Source organism: Magallana gigas, chromosome 6 (genome assembly GCF_963853765.1).
Source record: "Magallana gigas chromosome 6, xbMagGiga1.1, whole genome shotgun sequence".
Taxonomy (NCBI): Eukaryota; Metazoa; Mollusca; class Bivalvia; order Ostreida; family Ostreidae; genus Magallana; species Magallana gigas.
This window is the reverse complement of record NC_088858.1, coordinates 52,020,260-52,038,850: the sequence shown is the minus strand read 5'-3', so window position 1 is coordinate 52,038,850 and position 18,591 is coordinate 52,020,260. Positions and strand designations below refer to the sequence as shown.

The 18,591-nt window shown below is 35.4% G+C and overlaps 2 protein-coding genes across 7 annotated transcripts; both read left to right on the top strand.

The window, feature by feature from the left end:
• Positions 1–21: 21 nt before the first annotated feature.
• LOC105327627 (uncharacterized) lies at positions 22–8,593 on the top strand. Of its 4 annotated transcripts, none has more exons than XM_034467220.2 (8): positions 22–159; positions 3,158–3,258; positions 4,794–4,829; positions 5,060–5,165; positions 5,462–6,359; positions 6,471–6,494; positions 7,312–7,519; positions 7,741–8,593. In XM_034467220.2, the coding sequence occupies exons 2-8, from the start codon at positions 3,228–3,230 to the stop codon at positions 7,854–7,856; spliced, it is 1,419 nt and encodes a 472-aa protein (XP_034323111.2). In that variant the 5' UTR covers positions 22–159; positions 3,158–3,227; the 3' UTR covers positions 7,857–8,593. The 4 variants fall into 4 exon arrangements, with proteins under 4 accessions (XP_034323111.2, XP_034323116.2, XP_034323112.2 ...); XM_034467221.2 differs by lacking the exon at positions 22–159 and adding an exon at positions 2,522–2,699; XM_034467224.2 differs by lacking the exon at positions 22–159 and adding an exon at positions 2,782–2,832.
• A 1,304-nt stretch (positions 8,594–9,897) lies between these two features.
• LOC117688791 (uncharacterized) lies at positions 9,898–18,470 on the top strand. Of its 3 annotated transcripts, none has more exons than XM_034467229.2 (8): positions 9,898–11,602; positions 11,709–11,806; positions 14,412–14,447; positions 14,669–14,774; positions 15,115–15,931; positions 16,044–16,067; positions 16,887–17,088; positions 17,310–18,470. In XM_034467229.2, the coding sequence occupies exons 2-8, from the start codon at positions 11,776–11,778 to the stop codon at positions 17,426–17,428; spliced, it is 1,335 nt and encodes a 444-aa protein (XP_034323120.2). In that variant the 5' UTR covers positions 9,898–11,602; positions 11,709–11,775; the 3' UTR covers positions 17,429–18,470. The 3 variants fall into 3 exon arrangements, with proteins under 3 accessions (XP_034323120.2, XP_034323121.2, XP_034323119.2); XM_034467230.2 differs by having other exon boundaries at positions 9,898–11,640; XM_034467228.2 differs by having other exon boundaries at positions 9,898–11,806.
• Positions 18,471–18,591: the final 121 nt, after the last annotated feature.

Below are 18,591 nucleotides of genomic sequence, written 5' to 3'. Positions count from 1 at the left end.
TCCGAACCAACCAGAAAGCATTCTGTCATCCGATAATTATCAAAACACGTCAAGTTACAGACAAAACAACACAGTGTGTGATTGTTTATTGCTAGACATTTCCCAGAATTATTAAAACAAAGCACATATCCAAAGATTCAACTAGACTTCATAAACACGGTAAGACTACTCGATTAATTGGGTGTTTGATTATCGTGGTGATTGGTGTAACGTTATTGAACTCTTGAATGTATTTAGCCGCGATTTTTCTAGGACTGGTAGTGCCGTATACAGGTAGTTATGTTCTGTATATTACAAGTTCCCGTACGTCTGACAGCTGTTACGTAATACAGGTATCTGCGATTTTGATGATGCTTTACACATGGTCATATGGTTTGGGGTTTTGAAATTGCAAGGGCACTAGATTTATTTGCACCCTGGATGGCAGCTTTACCAACATGCACCTGAATTTTGACAAACAGTTGCTCAATAAGCCAAATGACAAAAAAATTATACCCCCTCTAGATCTTTTTAATATAGGCCTATAGAGGAGTAGAATTTTTCAATATTTGGCTTATTGAACAACTGATTGTAAAAAAAAATTAGGTGCCTGTGATTTACCCTATAACCCTTTTATGGTGTGTTACTCAAGTATGGGTGGAGTTTCACATAGGATGCTAACACTCATAAACATCATTATCAGGATTCATTGATACCTGAGTCAGGTTATGTCACTAAGCCCTGGGTCAGTGTCATTACAAATGGTCATGTTGGACATTAATTGGACAAATCACTGGTGTGATTAACAGATAAATTTGTGTTGGTAATCAATTAGAGATGAATATTAAGTTAAATGAAATAGCCCCCTCACAGTAACTGTTGTACTTCTCTTTTGTAGGGCAAATTGATATAGTTTGGGGAAGTTAATGTTGGTAGAGTCGGGTACCGGGTAGACAAAGTGAGGTGAATTAAACAATTAATGTTACGTCGTATTTCGGAATCACCAAAATGTGTCAATTTGCCCTGCAAGAGCAATACGCCAGTTACTGTGAAGGTCTATAGAATAATCCCACCAGCACATTGATTCTGTTTGAATACCTACAAATGTTATCAAGCCCAAGTCAATTAATTACACTAGTTTTCAGGATTCAGTTATCCTGGGATAGGAAGGATTTGTTCAGTTTGTTGATGTACGTGAAACAGCTGACATGACATTTGTTGTAATCAATGCTTGGTTGATTGATATAGAATACAAGTAGCTGATAATTATACATGTACCATAGATAAATTAATTTATGTTATATAGATTTTATCAGTCAAATATCAATACATCAGGCAGTTTGTTGTCTTTTGTGTCTTGCATGAACTTGATCTGTCGGAGATATCATAAATGGCTCAGAACCTGTAACTTGAAATTGATATGGAAAGGAATTATTGAAAAATGTTGAATTTAGATGATTTGTGTCTCCGCTGTCCATTATTGTCAAGAAGAGTTTCACTGCATGTATGAACAATTCATCTTCATCATTTATATGGCTGTCACGAGTCAGGTACATTCATATTGACCGCCAGGGACAGGTACATACGGAGGGAGTAAATAAGCCATCCAATATATACACCTGTACCAACACATGTACATGTACTACTTCAAAAACTTCTGTTGGAATCAAAAACAAAACCTAAATAGCATTATTAGACAAATGATGGCATCCAAACTGTCACATTTTCATCTGAAAACTGGATTTCTTAAGTCTGCTAAATTGATTTTATTTAAAAAATTTTTTTTAATGATTTGTCTGTATTTAACTGTTCACAAAAACCAATTTTATGAGGTTTCTGTATATTGAGCATTAGTTCTTTGAAATAACTTAAGTATTTTATGTTAATAAAGAAATAGAGAAAAAAAATGTAATGAATGAATTGCTAGTACATAAACATGATAATGTAGAGACTTAAAGGGAAGATTAAGGCATTCCTTTGACAATTGTTTGACATTTATATAAATAATTGTTAAGGTCATGTGATTTGTGAATATGAAGTAGAAGTAAAGGATATGATAGACATAACTTTTGTCAGGGGAACATTTTCATATTATTTGAGATGAGGGATGTGTTTAACACAACACAGGTAAGAGACATTCTCTATGTACAGTAGAATGTAAGTAAAAGATAAACGACAAGAATTATACAGATTGGATAATTTATTAATGGAGAGAACTCTGAAGACAACGACTGTGTCGCCACTTGTGAATAATTCATAAATCTGACACACTTGTTTTAACATCATCACGGTTGGGTAACTATTTTACATACACATTTTTCTCCAGGTAAGTGTGTGAGTGTGTACAGGTGAAACTACACACAAAGGTAAACACAGGTAAAAATTTGATTAACAAAGGTAGAAGCAGGTGAGAAAAGGGTCTTTAGATAATTAGAGGTATGAAGGACATAGAGGAACTTAAGACTGGCCGCTACATAATATTATCAGCGCGGACGGAGGTAAAACGTCATTGGTTGGTGTTTGTTAGGTCCCATAATAACTGGGGGGCGTACACAAAGGACATGTCGTCCTTTCTCCACAGACAGAAATGTGTGTACTGATACTGGCTGGCTCAAGCTGTCAAATCAACATGTTTTTGTATCATAGCTAGTCTGCACAGGCCATCAATACTGACAAAATTAGTCTATCCTGGGAGCCCCTGTATAGTACTGCTGGCCAACGTATGTATTTTAATGGTGGTGTAAAGTGTTTACATTTGGGAGAGAAGTTGTGTATCTTTTTGTTTGATGGTGTTTACACTTTCATCCTAGTGTCGTCTGATCTTATCTTTCATGGACTGTAAAGTAGATATAGGTAATTCTTAATGAAGTATCTATTCATGCAGGTGAAAATATATAATAGTACCCAGTACAAATAATATCTGCTTTCAGGAAGTATGAGAGAAAAAAAAGAAGTCACTTGGTGTCAATTTAGATAAATACCTATGTCCTGTTGCTTGTATTGTTGTTATTGAGGAAGATTGATACACTCAGTAGTCAGTATTAATGCAGTGCTGGGGATCCCCTGGCTAACTCAGGTTAAGGGGGAGACTTCAATGATTAGACAAGACAAGTTGTAGGTACCTAACTCTCCGACACCTTGTCTGATTAACATTTATATAACTAATTAACTATTACAGGTGAACAAGAATCGAGGAGAATTATGATTGACTGAGGCATTTTTAGGAATAGCACCGACTGTGAGTGAGGATGAACGAGGCTGCAGAGGTGACTGTTGTTGGTAAGTACACACCTCATATTGAGGATTTCAACAAGGATTGCCATTTTTTTATATCATGATTAAAGATATGGTGATGATCATATAAATGCTTCCAGTGATATTGAATCTGAGGGGTAGAAAATTATCATTGAGGAATTATGTAATGAAGGATGTTAACTCTACTGATTAGCTCCCACCCCTTCTCTAAATCTGTGCACACGAGGATGTACATGTAGGCACACAGAAGCAAATCTGAAACCGGCAACTGCCACGGGGAGGGGGCATAATTTAATTTTTAATTTTGTTTGTAATAATTATATAGACCATTATACTTTCTATGACATGAAATGTTAAGATTATTGATTAACTGAAAATTCACTGCAAACAGTTCAACCCAAAATTGCACATAAAGTGCTGCTCATGTGTACTTATCATATGGGAAGGGATCTCATCCTTCAATTATGAAAATCATAATTTTTAAAATGTATTACAGGAGCTTGCATGTGGCCTTCATTTTTAATTAAACTGGTACAAAACAGTGTTATTTAGGGGCAAACACTTGGTGCGGGTATTACTGTCTAATGACAGCATCTAGTTAAGTTTGTAACATTTTATAAATACATATGTAAAGTTGATTAAAACATGCATGTCTATCATTATTGACAATGGGGTAGTTATCAAACTCCTGTATGAGTTGATGGTGATTTGTAAGGTTGCAGTGCTTTTGTCAAGGACTAACTTGTCACCAAGTGATTTATTTTCTGATCCATTCAAGACCTCGGGATTTAGAAGGTAGAAATCCTGAACAAATGAGTAGATTATGGAATGTGTCGGACTTGAGTATATTAGGTGGGCGGCCCGGGGCCATTCACGCCATTACATGTACGTAACCATCAGGCACACACCAGCTCTCTCCAAATCTCTCCACAAAATACATGCATGACCTTTCAGTTTTCCCTGCAGAGGTTTTTACACCTTAAATGACAATAAAAAATGCAAAGTGAATAAGTACTGGTCACATGTTGATGTAAATTAGCAGTATATTGTATAAACAAACAGGGAACTAAACTTTATTTTCCGATTGTTGACAAGATGTTTTATTGAACCAAGTGAATAACCACATCATCAATAACCATTTTTAAACAATCAAAGTCCAGTGTCTCTCTCCACATAATCACATATTTATGCTGATTAACTTAATTAGTCGTGTAATTGATTGACCACTCCCAATTTGTAGCACGTAATTTACAGTATCTTAAGGATGTCAATGTTACATGTAAGATCTCCTATTCCTGTACAACAAAACAAGCCCACCGTTAGCTTGAGCCAGTTTAGCAGATCTGACCCTTCTAACGAGTACCAGAGTTCTGTACACCTCACAGAGAGGCTGTCAATTATCTGATTGACCTTAGGACCCCATCCTTCTTCTTAAGGAGATGGGTGATATCTGATCTAGCTTTTTTTGTGCAGTTCTTTGGACATGTTAGGCATTTTGAGTAGATGATAGAAAACAATGAGGAATGAAAAAAATCAGAGCTTTTCTGTTTATATTACAGTTGTTAGTGCTAAAGGCTTACAGAGCAAGAGACAAGGTAAGATCTCTCTCTCTCTCTCTCTCTCTCTCTCTCTCTCTCTCTCTCTCTCTCTCTCTGTTATATAATTGTGATTAAGAAAGCATTTTAGATTTCCTCTTTATAGGCATATTGATTAAAGAAAGTTGTAAAATGATAGTTCATCTAAAAATGTTAACTTCTATGACATTTCTTAGCTTCATCTCAAATATGGTATTTAAAAACTTAAGGATTCTTCCATTTTCTTGCAGGAAAATGTAAATTCTCTGTAATTTTTGGGGTGGGCTCTAAGAAATACAGAACAACAGTGGTAAAGGATCCAGATGGAAATCCAGAATGGAATGAGGAATCCACCATGTAAGTTTTGTAATCGAAATGGTAAATGGATGGACAGAAAAAAAGCTCAATCTAGAAACAGCATATTGTATACCGGTAATTGTGGAAAAGTTATAAGTTACAATTTAAAATAGTCATGTTGACTTGTGTTATTTATTTATTTTGTTAATGAAATTTTTATTCATTAATCATAATGTAGGAAGATATCTTTGGAAAATTGCATTCTTGGTTATATTCAACCAACATTCATCATTAAAAAAAAAAAATAGCTTAGTTAAGATTGGTCCATTCCAATGCCAGAATTGTTTTATTTATAGACAAGTGACGAACCCCCTGGACCAGGTCTTTTTCTATGTGACAGAGAAGGATGACATCCTTGGTCAGGTGAATATACCTGTCACCAGTCTCTCAGGACCACCTGGGCACACCACCATAGTGTCCCTACAGCCCCACAAAAAGTGCCCCAACCCCAAGGGAGAACTCATCTATAGGTGCCATGTATCCCAGTATAGACAGGCACATACCCCGGTCATCAAAACAGGGAGTCCCAACAGTCTCCGGACAAACTCTGCCACCGTTAACTTCAAAAAGAGGTTCAGCTTGGCCAATTCCCCTGTCATCAACCTCAAGAACCGCAAAGAGAGCAAACAGGGGGGAGGGTCCAAGTTATCCACCCTCAACAAAAAATTCTCCCGGTCCATCCAGGATATTTTTAGCTTTGGGAAATCCCATCAGGATGAGGAGAATGATAAACAGATGAAATCTAGGGGACACAATTACATGAGCATAGGGATTGGGATGGACTCGGCCGGCAAGTGCCCCGTAATCACCTCGGTTACCCCGTCATGTGGTCTGATAGAAGGAGGCACCAAGGTGACCATTGAAGGCAAAAACTTAGGCATGAGTAAGGCAGACATTGTGGACTTGACTATTTGTGAGTGTGAATGTGTTGATTCTGTGGTATGGGAATCCTCCAATAGAATCTACTGTACGACCAAACCATCTCTGGCAGGAATCGGAAACATTGAGATAGAGACGGAATCTGGCGGCATTGGTTGCCTGAGACAAGCGTACAGCTATGTGGAGGAACTTCCCCCAGAGGGAGAGGTCAGCTACCCCGAGGGTGATCAGACGGACGGTCGACGGTCGGCCAGCTTCACCATTGGCAGCGACAGTTTGCCCCCTTCCCCCCAGACACCCAAGAAGACAGTACAGGTATCACATTTAAACACACCCGTACTGTTTTGTGTGTTATAGCAGACTCTGCACTGTTGACTGTAATGTTAAGTTTGACTGTTTGATGATGTGTTGTTGTGTGTGTATTAGAAATCACATTCCTGTAGGATAAAGGTGAGACACTACAATACCTGTCTTAAAATTTGTCCCTTATTAAACAACGCTTCCTTCTACCCTCCTCTCTTCCCAATCTGTTAACACTATCTTTGCATTATAAACTCAGGTGATATGTTTTGTTCAAGCAATCTAAGGGAGCAGATCAAAAGAACATGAATTTTTTTTAAGAAGCACAGTGAAACAAATTTAAAAATAACAAATCTATGGTTGACTTTCTTACTTCTCTGATAATAAGATCACTATACACCATTTCTTACATGGTCTGTAAGTTTGACCAGGCTAAGAGTGCAGTACCTGTGACTAGGGGAATTGCATGATTAGAACAATGATTTTAAATTCATCAGCTTGGGTTATAGCATGTTTCACACTACCAGCTGAATAATGTTTTCTTCATTTTAAAATAATTTAAGCACTTTTATGTTCTTTTAATACTTTTAAATGCATGTTTAATACTTGTAATTATAATTTGTACATGATCCTCAATATCATTCCATTTATCATTCAATTAGTTAATACAAACTTATTTAAAATTTTGCTACCATGTAAAACTCTCTGTATAATTTGTTTTTAGGAAGAAAAAACAGAAATATATATATATAATTTTTCGTGAGTGCAAAATTAAAAAAAAAAAAACTTTAGTTCTTGCGTACAACAGTTTTCCTATTTGCAACTTTATTTCCATAGGAGACTTCTATACACATTTAAAACATGGAAAATCTCATTACATTCTTGATATAATATAATCAAAAATAAATAAAAATTTATCTTTCAAACATAACAGGTATTATAATATTTTGGATTTCTGTCCTGATAGCTTATTTTGCCCCGGGCTGAGAGCACTGAGAATGTTCAAGGAGACGGACAGCCAAAGAACCACTTCATGAAACACAAGCGGCGTGCTAGTGAGGGATATATTCTATCCCCATCCTCAAAGTACAGTAATGGACCCCCCAGTCCAGAACCACCACCCTCCATGGACCACCTCCTCTGTCAGATAGAGAAACTGAAACTAGAGAATATAGGTAACAGTCATAATGTGTCAAATAGGGAAACTGAAACTAAAAGTTATACATAAAAGTTGTAATATTTTAGATAATTGTAGAGAATTGTAAAGTACATGACAAAAATTTAGAGTGTGCATTAAGAAGTAAACAGATTTTGAAAAATCACTTCCAAGATGCAACCAGTGTTCTTTTCATGTAAAAAGGCTGTTTAAGTTTTCACAATGAATCCTTTTTTTCAGCGCTACGTCAGGAAAACAAGGACATGAAGTCGTATATTGACCGTCTCCTCCCTAAGGTCATAATGAACTGTCCTGAGGCTCTGGAGGCGGAGAGGTATCTCAACAAAATGGGTTAACATTGCCAAGGGGCCAAGTGCATTAAAATCAACCTTAAAGAAACTTACTTAAATTGATAAACTAGGTCACTATGCATAATTTACCAGTCGATGAACTGTAGCACCGCCTTAAACCATTCCACACAGCCAGACACTACCTGGTGACAGATGAAACTGTCAGGGAAAGATAACTCCAAACAAGAGGAAACATGGCCAACAGTCAGAAGGTGTAGCATCGCTGTATGATAGGATTGCATGGGTACATGTAGAGTGTGTGTATGTGTGTGTGTTGTTTCCTTTTTCTATATTATTTGTGTGAATTCTCCATTTGGAATGTGATTATGAGGCTGTTTGGATAACTGTTATTAAGCAATGAATTGTGATATTTACATTGATGGAGAATTGTGATAGATTTTCAAACCATGTTTTTACCAGATTTTGTAAATATGACTGTGAATATATTTTCATTAATGATGCCCTAAGGTACTCTAATTGACTAATACTTGCTGCATAACACAATAAGTTATTTTGTGTAGTTCTACAAAGTATTCATCATCTTTTATGTTTGTACTTTGCTATTAGTATTTTTATAAAACATGTACTTTAAGCAACAGTTGAAAACATAGGACCAAACAAGAATTTATAATTTATTGACATGAACTTTGACTTGTATTTATGAAAATTATTGAGTTGGAACTAGATCTGAAGAATTTTTTTTTTTGGTGGCAAGTTTTAGATTTGGTTGTGATTTTTTTCTTTTACAAAAAAGAAGTTGAAGATCTGCATGAATCTTTTCCAGGGTTTGCTTTTTTAATTTTGATTTTTTTTTTAACTTAGAAGGATTGCTCTATATTTTGGAATTTAGAGTGTCCTTGTTTTGATAGTGCTATACAACAGGTATCTGTGTATATATGTGGATCTGTAACATATCACCTGTACAGGTAAACTGTAAACTGGATTTTACCGGGGTACATGTATTGCCTTTACACCTAACATATCTTGTTTAACACATTTATAGCTTCAAGCATTATTCAACATTGTGCAGTCAAACAGTTTTTCCTCTCACTGTCTAGTAATTTGATACAGCAATTGTTTGATTTTAAGTTTGTTTTTAATTTTCCAAAACAAAAAAAATGCTAATTATTGTTTTCAGACTTCTGTATTTTAATTTTGAAATGTTTTAGTTAAGATGTAGTGTCCTTAAAGCCTGGTTAAATTTTTATTGAGCTTGTGGAAATCATGAGGAGGTTATTTTTAGGGGAAAATGACAGAAAATTGATCAAGGTTGTGAACTGTTACCATGGTTATCATTGTTGATGAAATTAAAACCTGTTATGCAACGTACATACAAATTTTGTGTTTTGTAACTCTAAGAGAAGTAACTCTAATATGCTGTCACTCCCCAGTGGATATGGAATACCTCGCTAACAAACTAAAAATGGTCCAAAGCAACAAAAAAACATCCACTACAAACACTCTTATTTTATGCCACAAAGAAGAAATAATACCAAAAATAAAATGAAAATAGGGTTAGTAAGTATAAAAAATATTTCCATATTTAGGGCCCAGCAAGGATTTGCGGGTGCCGTATAGTAATCACTCTGTCCGTCCGTCCTTCTGTCTGTCCATCTGTCACTTCCGTCCACAAATTTTCTGTTTTTTTCTAATAACTTTTTTTATGGTTGCCCAATCAAGTTCAAATTTGGTATGGTAGTTCAGTAGGCAGAAATACATATTTTGATGCTAAGTTTGGTTCTCTATGTCTTCTGGTTTGGAGCTGGGGTGGTGGGGTAGATTCCTTAACTATGCATAAGAATGAATGGGCAAAGAGAGATAACTGCTGAGAATGTTACCATTGTATACTAGGAAAGCTGTGCAATATTTGTCCTTTGGGATTAATTAACCTTCCACAGGAAGAAATTCCTAAGCTTTATCTTTATTTGTCACACTGAGATTAATTACTGCACTGCCTGTGTCTGCAAATGAACTTTGTTTTGAAGTTGAGGTCAATTTTGAATGATGTGTAGTATTGTGTACATTCTTTTGAAATATGGATTTAAAATATAATATTCATACGTTATTTTGGTTAAAATACCGTACACAATGATTTATGATAATTTTATTGAATTCTAAAATCAAGATATATATTAAGATATCCTTTTTCACTATTTTATTTTTTAATTATTTATTTTATTTTTTTCTGCCTTAATGCTGTTAATTTTAACAGGTAATCAGATAATAACCCCATTCTGTCATTTCTGAAAAAAAAAATCTTATTGTAAATTTAGGAGAAAAGGATGAGAGAGCAGAACAATTAACCCCCTGGGAATAATTATCTTGCCTGCTGCAGAAAATTTAGAGGATTATCTCTATCTGTCATATGAAGATTAATGAACACCTTTGTCTGCAACTGATGTTTGTTTTGAAGTTGAGGTCAACCCTGGGTGATACAATGTATTTGCATTCACTGAAGGCTTGCATTTTATAAAACACCTGTTTAAATCTTTTTTCAATACACATTTAATTTAGGTTTTTTTTATAAGACATGAGGTTATCCCTGTTTTATGCAGATACAAGGTTACTATTTAGAGTTTTTGGACATTCAGGAATTATCTTGAAATTTTAAAAATACAGTTGTTACTTATAATTTTCATATATTTTTTTTTTTAAATGTAATCAAATTAAACTCTCATTCCATGAGCTGCACCCTTATATCTTTACCCCTCAGTTTAACACTTTAATTGTTGGATGAAAATCATATCCAACTACAAATCATGAGATCCTATATATTGCAGTTCTTTACATCTTATGCCGGGCATTTATTTTTCATCATTGTTAATATACAGAGGATGGAATTCAAAGTTTTTTTCACTTCTGTATATTAATTGTCATAGCAGGGCCCTTCCTGACTGGTCAGTTTTCTAGTTTAACTTTAAAAATTGTTGTGAATTGTTTTTAAATCTAAACATACCTTTTTATTTAGCTAGCCTTATAGTAATTCTATTCTAAAGTGAAATGTACCTCATGTACTATGTACAGATTACTCAGTACTTTCCCCCGGACTGCATTTTACGGAAGATGTTACTGCTTTAGACTAGTCTAATTAACGTAATTAATGTCACCTGGTATCTTGTTATCATAAACTAATAATTGTTTTAATTCAATTGCAATATATTGAAAGTACATGTATATGGATTATAATAGTTGTGAAAATAGATTTAAATAGATTTTGTGTGTAAAGAATGTAAATATCTACGACTTCTGTGAGCCTCCTCTTAGACAGACAGACAGACAGACGGACAGACAAACAGGAGGTCTCTGGCATCGAATGACGCCCTTGGAAAATCCTAATTTCACCGTTAATCCTCTTAGTATAAATTCCCAACAGACAATGCACCGGTGTCCATGCACCACTGCATTTAATCCGGCGCAGTACTGAATTAGATAATCAGGCCTTATCAGTTGTGTATCTTTTTGTATGATGGTGTTTACACTTTCATCCTAGTGTCATCTGAGCTTATCTTTTATGGACTGTAAAGTAGATATAAGTAATTCTTAAGGAAGGTTTTGATCTATTCATGCAGGTGAAAATATATACCCAGTTCAAATAATATCTGCATTCAGGAAGTATGAGAGAAAAAAAGAAGTCACTTGGTGTCATTAGATAAAAACATATGTCCTGTTGTTTGTATTGTTGTTATTGAGGAAGATTGATACACTCAGTAGTCAGTATTAATGCAGTGCTGGGGATCTCCAGGCTAACTCAGGTCAATGTGGTGACTTCAATGATTAGACAAGTCAAGTTGTAAGTACCCAACTATCCCACACCTTGTTGGATTAACAGTTATATATATAACTAATTAACTATTACAGGTGAACAGATATCGAGTAGAATTATGATTGACCGAGGCGTTTGAGGAGTAGCACGGACTTAGTGAGGATGAACGATGCTGCAGAGGTGACTGTTGTTGGTAAGTACACACCTCATATTGAGAATTTCAACAAGGATGGCCATTTTTTTATATCATGATTAAAGATTTGATGATGATCATATAAATGCTTCCAGTGATATTGAATCTGAGGGGTAGAAAATTATCACTGAGGAATTATGTAATGAAGCAAGTTAACTTTACTGATGAGCTTGTGTAAACCAGTTGGTACATGTGTATTGAGGTTTAGGCACTTATACTTAGAAATTATATAAACCATTGTCTTACATCTAAGTATATTGACATACTATTGATGTATGTAGAAGATAAGATGTATCAATTGCATTTGTCTACATATACCTGGAATATATTATAATGATTGATGTGTCATGAGTACATACATTCAGGAGATATTTTATGTAAAACTGAAAGATTTATTTAACTAACTTAAATCAAAGTACTGAATTACTGAAAGCCGGGCTCTTTTGGTGTGTCTTTCTGCATATTGTGTAGTAAAGACTGAAAATATCTCTCTCTCTCTCTCTCTCTCTCTCTCTCTCTCTCTCTCTCTCTCATGCTTTTAATGTCGGCAAAGCATCAGAGAGCGACCAAATTTTGTAAGCGGCTATAAACAAAAAAATAAGTCTGTCTAGTAGAAGTTAAAAAACTCAACAGTTGCTGCCTTGAATTTTGCAACAAGCAATATATATATTCAATCCCCGTTTCTTCATCGTGCAGCAAATTCATGCGCATTGTATGTGTCCAAAATGCATAGTAATGTTTTAAAAACACGTTATTAATAAGAAAACTAAAAAAGAGAGACAATTCATTCGAAATTTAAAAAAAGAAACAAAATGCCAACACTTTTGACAAAACGTGGCTCTTTGTGTAACTATTAGGTATAGCGGAAGCTTTACCTTGGCGCTGTTTGGTTTTTTGTTTATTTGTGCTATTTATAGTAACATTGGCGATTGGCCTGCCTATAGCAAGGACTCTGGCAGTGCTTTCAGCAGAGCCTGGCTAAAAAGTTAGTACTAGGTATTAGGACCTGTATTTAAGGAGATTAGTTTAAAGAAGAATGGACGTGTCCTTTGTACCAAAGGTTTGAGACTTATTTTGATGTTGCATAAATTAGTTGTTTAGAAGGGGTGAGGTTGGGATTGACCAGAACTAATTTACCTGTACATACAATATACACATGTACATACTAAGGTAGTCACTCAGTGAACCGGGTACATGTAATTAGCATGCACATTACCTGTATTCAGTCATGTCTGTGGTGTTTTTGTTACATATTACATGGACATTTTGATTCCATTTAAGAAAATACAATCATATAGTAGTCCATATATTTAACTTCATTATAGCAATCTTGTTTTATCCAGGAAAAAAGTTAAAACATACAAAATTTTAATGTACAAAAATGCAGTACATGTATAACGATATCAACTGAAACATGACTCATTTATGTGCAAGGAAGAATTTCTATTGTAGCAGTTACTAATAAACTGAGGTACATGTACAAGCCTTGGGCTTGGTTAGTTATTAAAACATTCTTAATCAGTGATTGAAAATCAGCTTTATTAATTATAAGTACCAAGTCAGACATACCCTGAAACTTTGTTCATGTTTTATTAGTAAAATGAATTATTTCTTCCACAATTCTGTTGTATTGGTGCTTCTCAAGTTTGTAACATTTCATAATTACATATGTTGATTAAAACATGCATGTCTATCATTAATGACAATGGGGTAGTTATAATCAAACACCTGCATGAGTTGATGGTGATTTGTAAGGTTGCAGTGCTTTTGTCAAGGACTAACTTGTCACCAAGTGATTTGTTTTCTGATCCATTCAAGACCTCGGGATTCAGAAGGTAGAAATCCTGAACAAATGAGTAGATTATTGAATGTGTCAGACGTGAGTATATTAGGTGGGCGGCCCCGGGCCATTCACGCCATTACATGTATGTAACCATCATGCACACACCAGCTCTCTCCTAATCTCTCCACAAAATACATGCCTGACCTTTCAGTTTTCCCTGCAGAGGTTTTTACACCTTAAATGACAATAAAAAATGCAAAATGAAGAAGTACTGGTCACATGTTGATGTAAATTAGCAGTATATTGTATAAACAAACAGGGAACTAAACTTTATTTTCCGATTGTTGACAAGATGTTTTATTGAACCAAGTGAATAACCACATCATCAATAATCATTTTTAAACCGTCAAAGTCCAGTGTCTCTCTCCACATAATCACATATTTATGCTGATTAACTTAATTAGTCGTGTAATTGATTGACCACTCCCAGTTTGTAGCACGTAATTTACAGTATCTTAAGGATGTCAATGTTACATGTAAGATCTCCTATTCCTGTACAACAAAACAAGCCCACCATTAGCTTGAGCCAGTTTAGCAGGTCTGACCCTTCTAACGAGTACCAAAGTTCTGTACACCTCACAGAGAGGCTGTCAATTATCTGATTGACCTTAGGACCCCATCCTTCTTCTTAAGGAGATGGGTGATATCTGATCTAGCTTTTTTTGTGCAGTTCTTTGGACTTGTTACCGGTAAGTAATTTCAGTAGATGATAGAAAACAATGAGATATGAAAAAAATCAGAGCTTTTCTGTTTATATTACAGTTGTTAGTGCTAAAGGCTTACAGAGCAAGAGACAAGGTAAGATCTCTCTCTCTCTCTCTCTCTCTCTCTCTCTCTCTCTCTGCGATCTCTCTCTCTAATGGTGATATTAAGCAACCATTTTAAATTTCCTGTTAGGCTTATTAAAAAAGTTGTAAAAAGATAGTACAGTAGATTGATAAACGTAAAGGAGCTAACATCCTTGACATTTTTTAGATTCAACTCAAATATTTAGAGTGGATTCCTCTAATTTCTTGCAGGAAAATGTAAATTCTCTGTACTTTTTGGGGTTGGCTCTAAGAAATACAGAACAACAGTGGTAAAGGATCCAGATGGAAATCCAGAATGGAACGAGGAATCCACCATGTAAGTATTGTTATCCAGATGATAAATGGATGGAGAGAAAAAAAGAATCTCAATCTAAAAACAGCATCAAACAGCATGTTTTATTGTCGAAAGATTGAAAATCTTGGCATCATACAGCATTTTTTATTGTTGAAATGTTGTCAATCTCAAATAGATATGTTGACCTGTGTCATTTACATATTTTGTTAATAAAATATTCATTGATTATCTTGTAGGACCTTAACTAAGTTGAGAAAATAGCATTTTTCATAATAGTCAACATACTACGTACCCGCATATTTATTATAAACTAAATTGGGTTTTGTTTCTTTTTTCAAAGTCAGTATTGTTTTATTCATAGACAAGTTACCAACCCCCTGGACCAGGTCTTTTTCAAAGTGACAGAGAAAGAAGACATCCTTGGTCAGGTGAATATACCTGTCACCAGTCTCTCAGGACCACCTGGGTACACCACCATAGTGTCCCTACAGCCCCACAAAAAGTGCCCCAACCCCAAGGGAGAACTCATCTATAGGTGCCATGTATCCCAGTATAGGCAGGCGCATACCCCGGTCATCAAAACAGGGAGTCCCAACAGTCTCCCGACAAACATCTTCAAAAGGAGGTTCAGCATTGACAGTTCCTCTATCATCAACCTCAAGAACGGCAAAGAGAGCAAACAGGGGGGAGGGTCCAAGTTATCCACCCTCCACAACAAATTCTCCCGGTCCATCCAGGATATTTTTAGCTTTGAGAAATTCCATCAGAATGAGGAGAATAATAAACAGGTGAAGAGCCCAGTGATCACCTCGGTTACCCCGTCATGTGGTCTGATAGAAGGAGGCACCAAGGTGACCATTGAAGGCAGAAACTTAGGCATGAGTAAGGCAGACATTGTGGACTTGACTATTTGTGAGTGTGAATGTTCTGACTCTGTAGTATGGGAATCCTCCAATAGAATCTACTGTACGACCAAACCATCTCTGGCAGGAATCGGAAACGTGGAGATAAAGACGGAATCTGGCGACATTGGTCGCCTGAGACAAGCGTACAGCTATGTGGAGGAACTTCCCCCAGAGGGAGAGGTCAGCTACCCCAAGGATGATCAGACGGACGGATGGCGATCGGCCAGCGACAGTTTGCCCCCTTCCCCCCAGACACCCAAGAAGACAGTACAGGTATTCACATTTAAACACACCCGTACTGTTTTGTGTGTTATAGCAGACTCTGCACTGTTTACTGTAATGTTAAGTTTGACTGTTTGATGATGTGTTGTTGTGTGTGTATTAGAAATCACATTCCTGTAGGATAAAGGTGAGACACTACAATACCTGTCTTAAAATTTGTCCCTTATTACCTAAACAACGCTTCCTTCTACCCTCCTCTCTTCTCAATCTGTTAATTAACACTATCTATGCATTATAAACTCAGTTGATATGATTTGTTCAAGCAATCTAAGGGAGCAGATCAAAAGAACATGAGGTTTTTTTAAGAAGCACAGTGAAACAAATTTAAAAATAACAAATCTATGGTTGACTTTCTTACTTCTCTGATAATAAGATCACTGTACACCATTTCTTACATGGTCTGTAAGTTTGACCAGGCTAAGAGTGCAGTACCTGTGACTATGGGAATTGCATGATTAGAACAATGATTTTAAATTCATCAACTTGGGTTATAGCATGTTTCACACTACCAGCTGAATAATGTTTTCTTCATTTTAAAATAATTTAAGCACTTTTATGTTCTTGTAATACATTTTAATGCATGTTTAATACTTGTAGTTATAATTTGTACATGATCCTCAATATAGTTCCATTTATCATTCAATTAGTCAAAACAAACTTATTAAAATTTTGCTACCATGTAAAACTCTCCGTATAATTTGTTTTTAGGAAGAAAAAACAGAAATATATAATTTTTCGTGAGTGCAAAATTAAAAAAAAGAAAGCTTTGAGTTCTTACTTACAACAGTTTTCCTATTTGCAACTTTATTTCCATAGGAGACTTCTATACACATTTAAAACATAGAAAATCTCATTACATTCTTGATATAATATAATCAGAAATAAATAAATTTTTATCTTTGAAGCATAACAGGTATTATAATATTTTGGATTTCTGACCTGATAGATTATTTTGCCCCGGGCCGAGAGCACTGAGAATGTTCAAGGAGACGGACAGCCAAAGAACCACTTATACAAGCGGCGCGCCAGTGATGGAAATATTCTATCCCCATTCTCGAAGTACAGTAATGGACCCCCCAGTCCAGAACCACCACCCTCCATGGACCACCTCCTCTGTCAGATAGAGAAACTGAAACTAGAAAATATAGGTAACAGTCATAATGTGTCAAATAGGGAAACTGAAACTAAAAGTTATACATAAAAGTTGTAATATTTTAGATAATTGTAGAGAATTGTAAAGTACATGACAAAAATTTAGAGTGCGCATTAAGAAGTAAACAAATTTTGAAAAATCACTTCCAAGATGCAACCAGTGTTCTTTTCATGTAAAAAGGCTGTTTAAGTTTTCAGAATGAATCCTTTTTTTCAGCGCTACGTCAGGAAAACAAGGACATGAAGTCGTATATTGACCGTCTCCTCCCTAAGGTCATAATGAACTGTCCTGAGGCTCTGGAGGCGGAGAGATATCTCAACAAAACGGGTTATTAACATTGCCAAGGGGCCAAGTGCATTAAAATCAACCTTAAAGAAACTTACTTAATTTGATAAACTAGGTCACTATGCATAATTTACGAGTCGATGAACTGTAGCACCACCTTAAACCATTCCACACAGCCAGACACCACCTGGTGACAGATGAAACTGTCAGGGAAAGATAACTCCAAACAAGAGGAAACATGGCCAACAGTCAGGAGGTGTAGCATCGCTGTATGATAGGATTGCATGGGTACATGTTGAGTGTGTGTGTATGTGTTTGTTGTTTCCTTTTTCTATATTTTTTGTGTGAATTCTCCATTTGGAATGTGATTATGAGGCTGTTTGGGTAACTGTTATTAAGCAATGAATTGTGATATTTACATTGATGGAGATCGAATTGTGATAGATTTTCAAGCCATGTTTTTACCAGATTTTGTAAATATGACTGTGTATATTTTCATTCATGATGCCCTAAGGTACTCTAATTGACTAATACTTGCTGCATAACACAATAAGTTATTTTGTGTAGTTCTACAAAGTATTCATCATCTTTTTATATGTTTGTACTTTGCTATTAGTATTTTTATAAAACATGTACTTTAAGCAACAGTTGAAAACATAGAGCCAAACAAGAGTTTATAATTTATTGACATGAACTTTGACTTGTATTTATGCAAATTATAGAGTTGGAACTAGATCTGAAGGTGTTTTTTTTTGGTAGCAAGTTTTAGATTTGGTTGTGATTTTTTTTTTTACAAAAAAGAAGTTGAAGATCTGCATGAATCTTTTCCAGGGTTTGCTTTTTTAATTTTGATTGTTTTTTAACTTGGAAGGATTGCTCTATATTTTGGAATTTAGAGTGTCCTTGTTTTGATAGTGCTATACAACAGGTATCTGTGTATATATGTGGATCTGTTACATATCACCTGTACAGGTAAACTGTAAACTGGATTTTACCAGTATTGCCTTTACACCTAACATTATATAAATAGTGCCTGTTTGGGAGGGTAACAGTTGAAATTGACACCCCGAGAAAACCATTGTCAACCGACGCGAAGCGGAGGTTGACAATGGTTTTCGAGGGGTGTCAATTTCAACTGTTATCCTCCCAAACAGGCACTATTTATTTTGTTATACTGAATGTCTTTTTTAAAATTTTTAAGAAAATTTTACTG

What these genes read in the sequence shown, in the direction of transcription:
- LOC117688791 (XM_034467229.2), top strand. Translation starts at nt 11,776, where the DNA reads ATGAACGATGCTGCAGAGGTGACTGTTGTTG. An exon ending in CTTACAGAGCAAGAGACAAG is followed by an intron (nt 14,448 to 14,668) that starts GTAAGATCTCTC and finishes AATTTCTTGCAG; the next exon opens with GAAAATGTAAATTCTCTGTA. An exon ending in CACATTCCTGTAGGATAAAG is followed by an intron (nt 16,068 to 16,886) that starts GTGAGACACTAC and finishes CTGACCTGATAG; the next exon opens with ATTATTTTGCCCCGGGCCGA.
- LOC105327627 (XM_034467220.2), top strand. Translation starts at nt 3,228, where the DNA reads ATGAACGAGGCTGCAGAGGTGACTGTTGTTG. An exon ending in CACCCAAGAAGACAGTACAG is followed by an intron (nt 6,360 to 6,470) that starts GTATCACATTTA and finishes TGTGTGTATTAG; the next exon opens with AAATCACATTCCTGTAGGAT. An exon ending in ACTGAAACTAGAGAATATAG is followed by an intron (nt 7,520 to 7,740) that starts GTAACAGTCATA and finishes CCTTTTTTTCAG; the next exon opens with CGCTACGTCAGGAAAACAAG.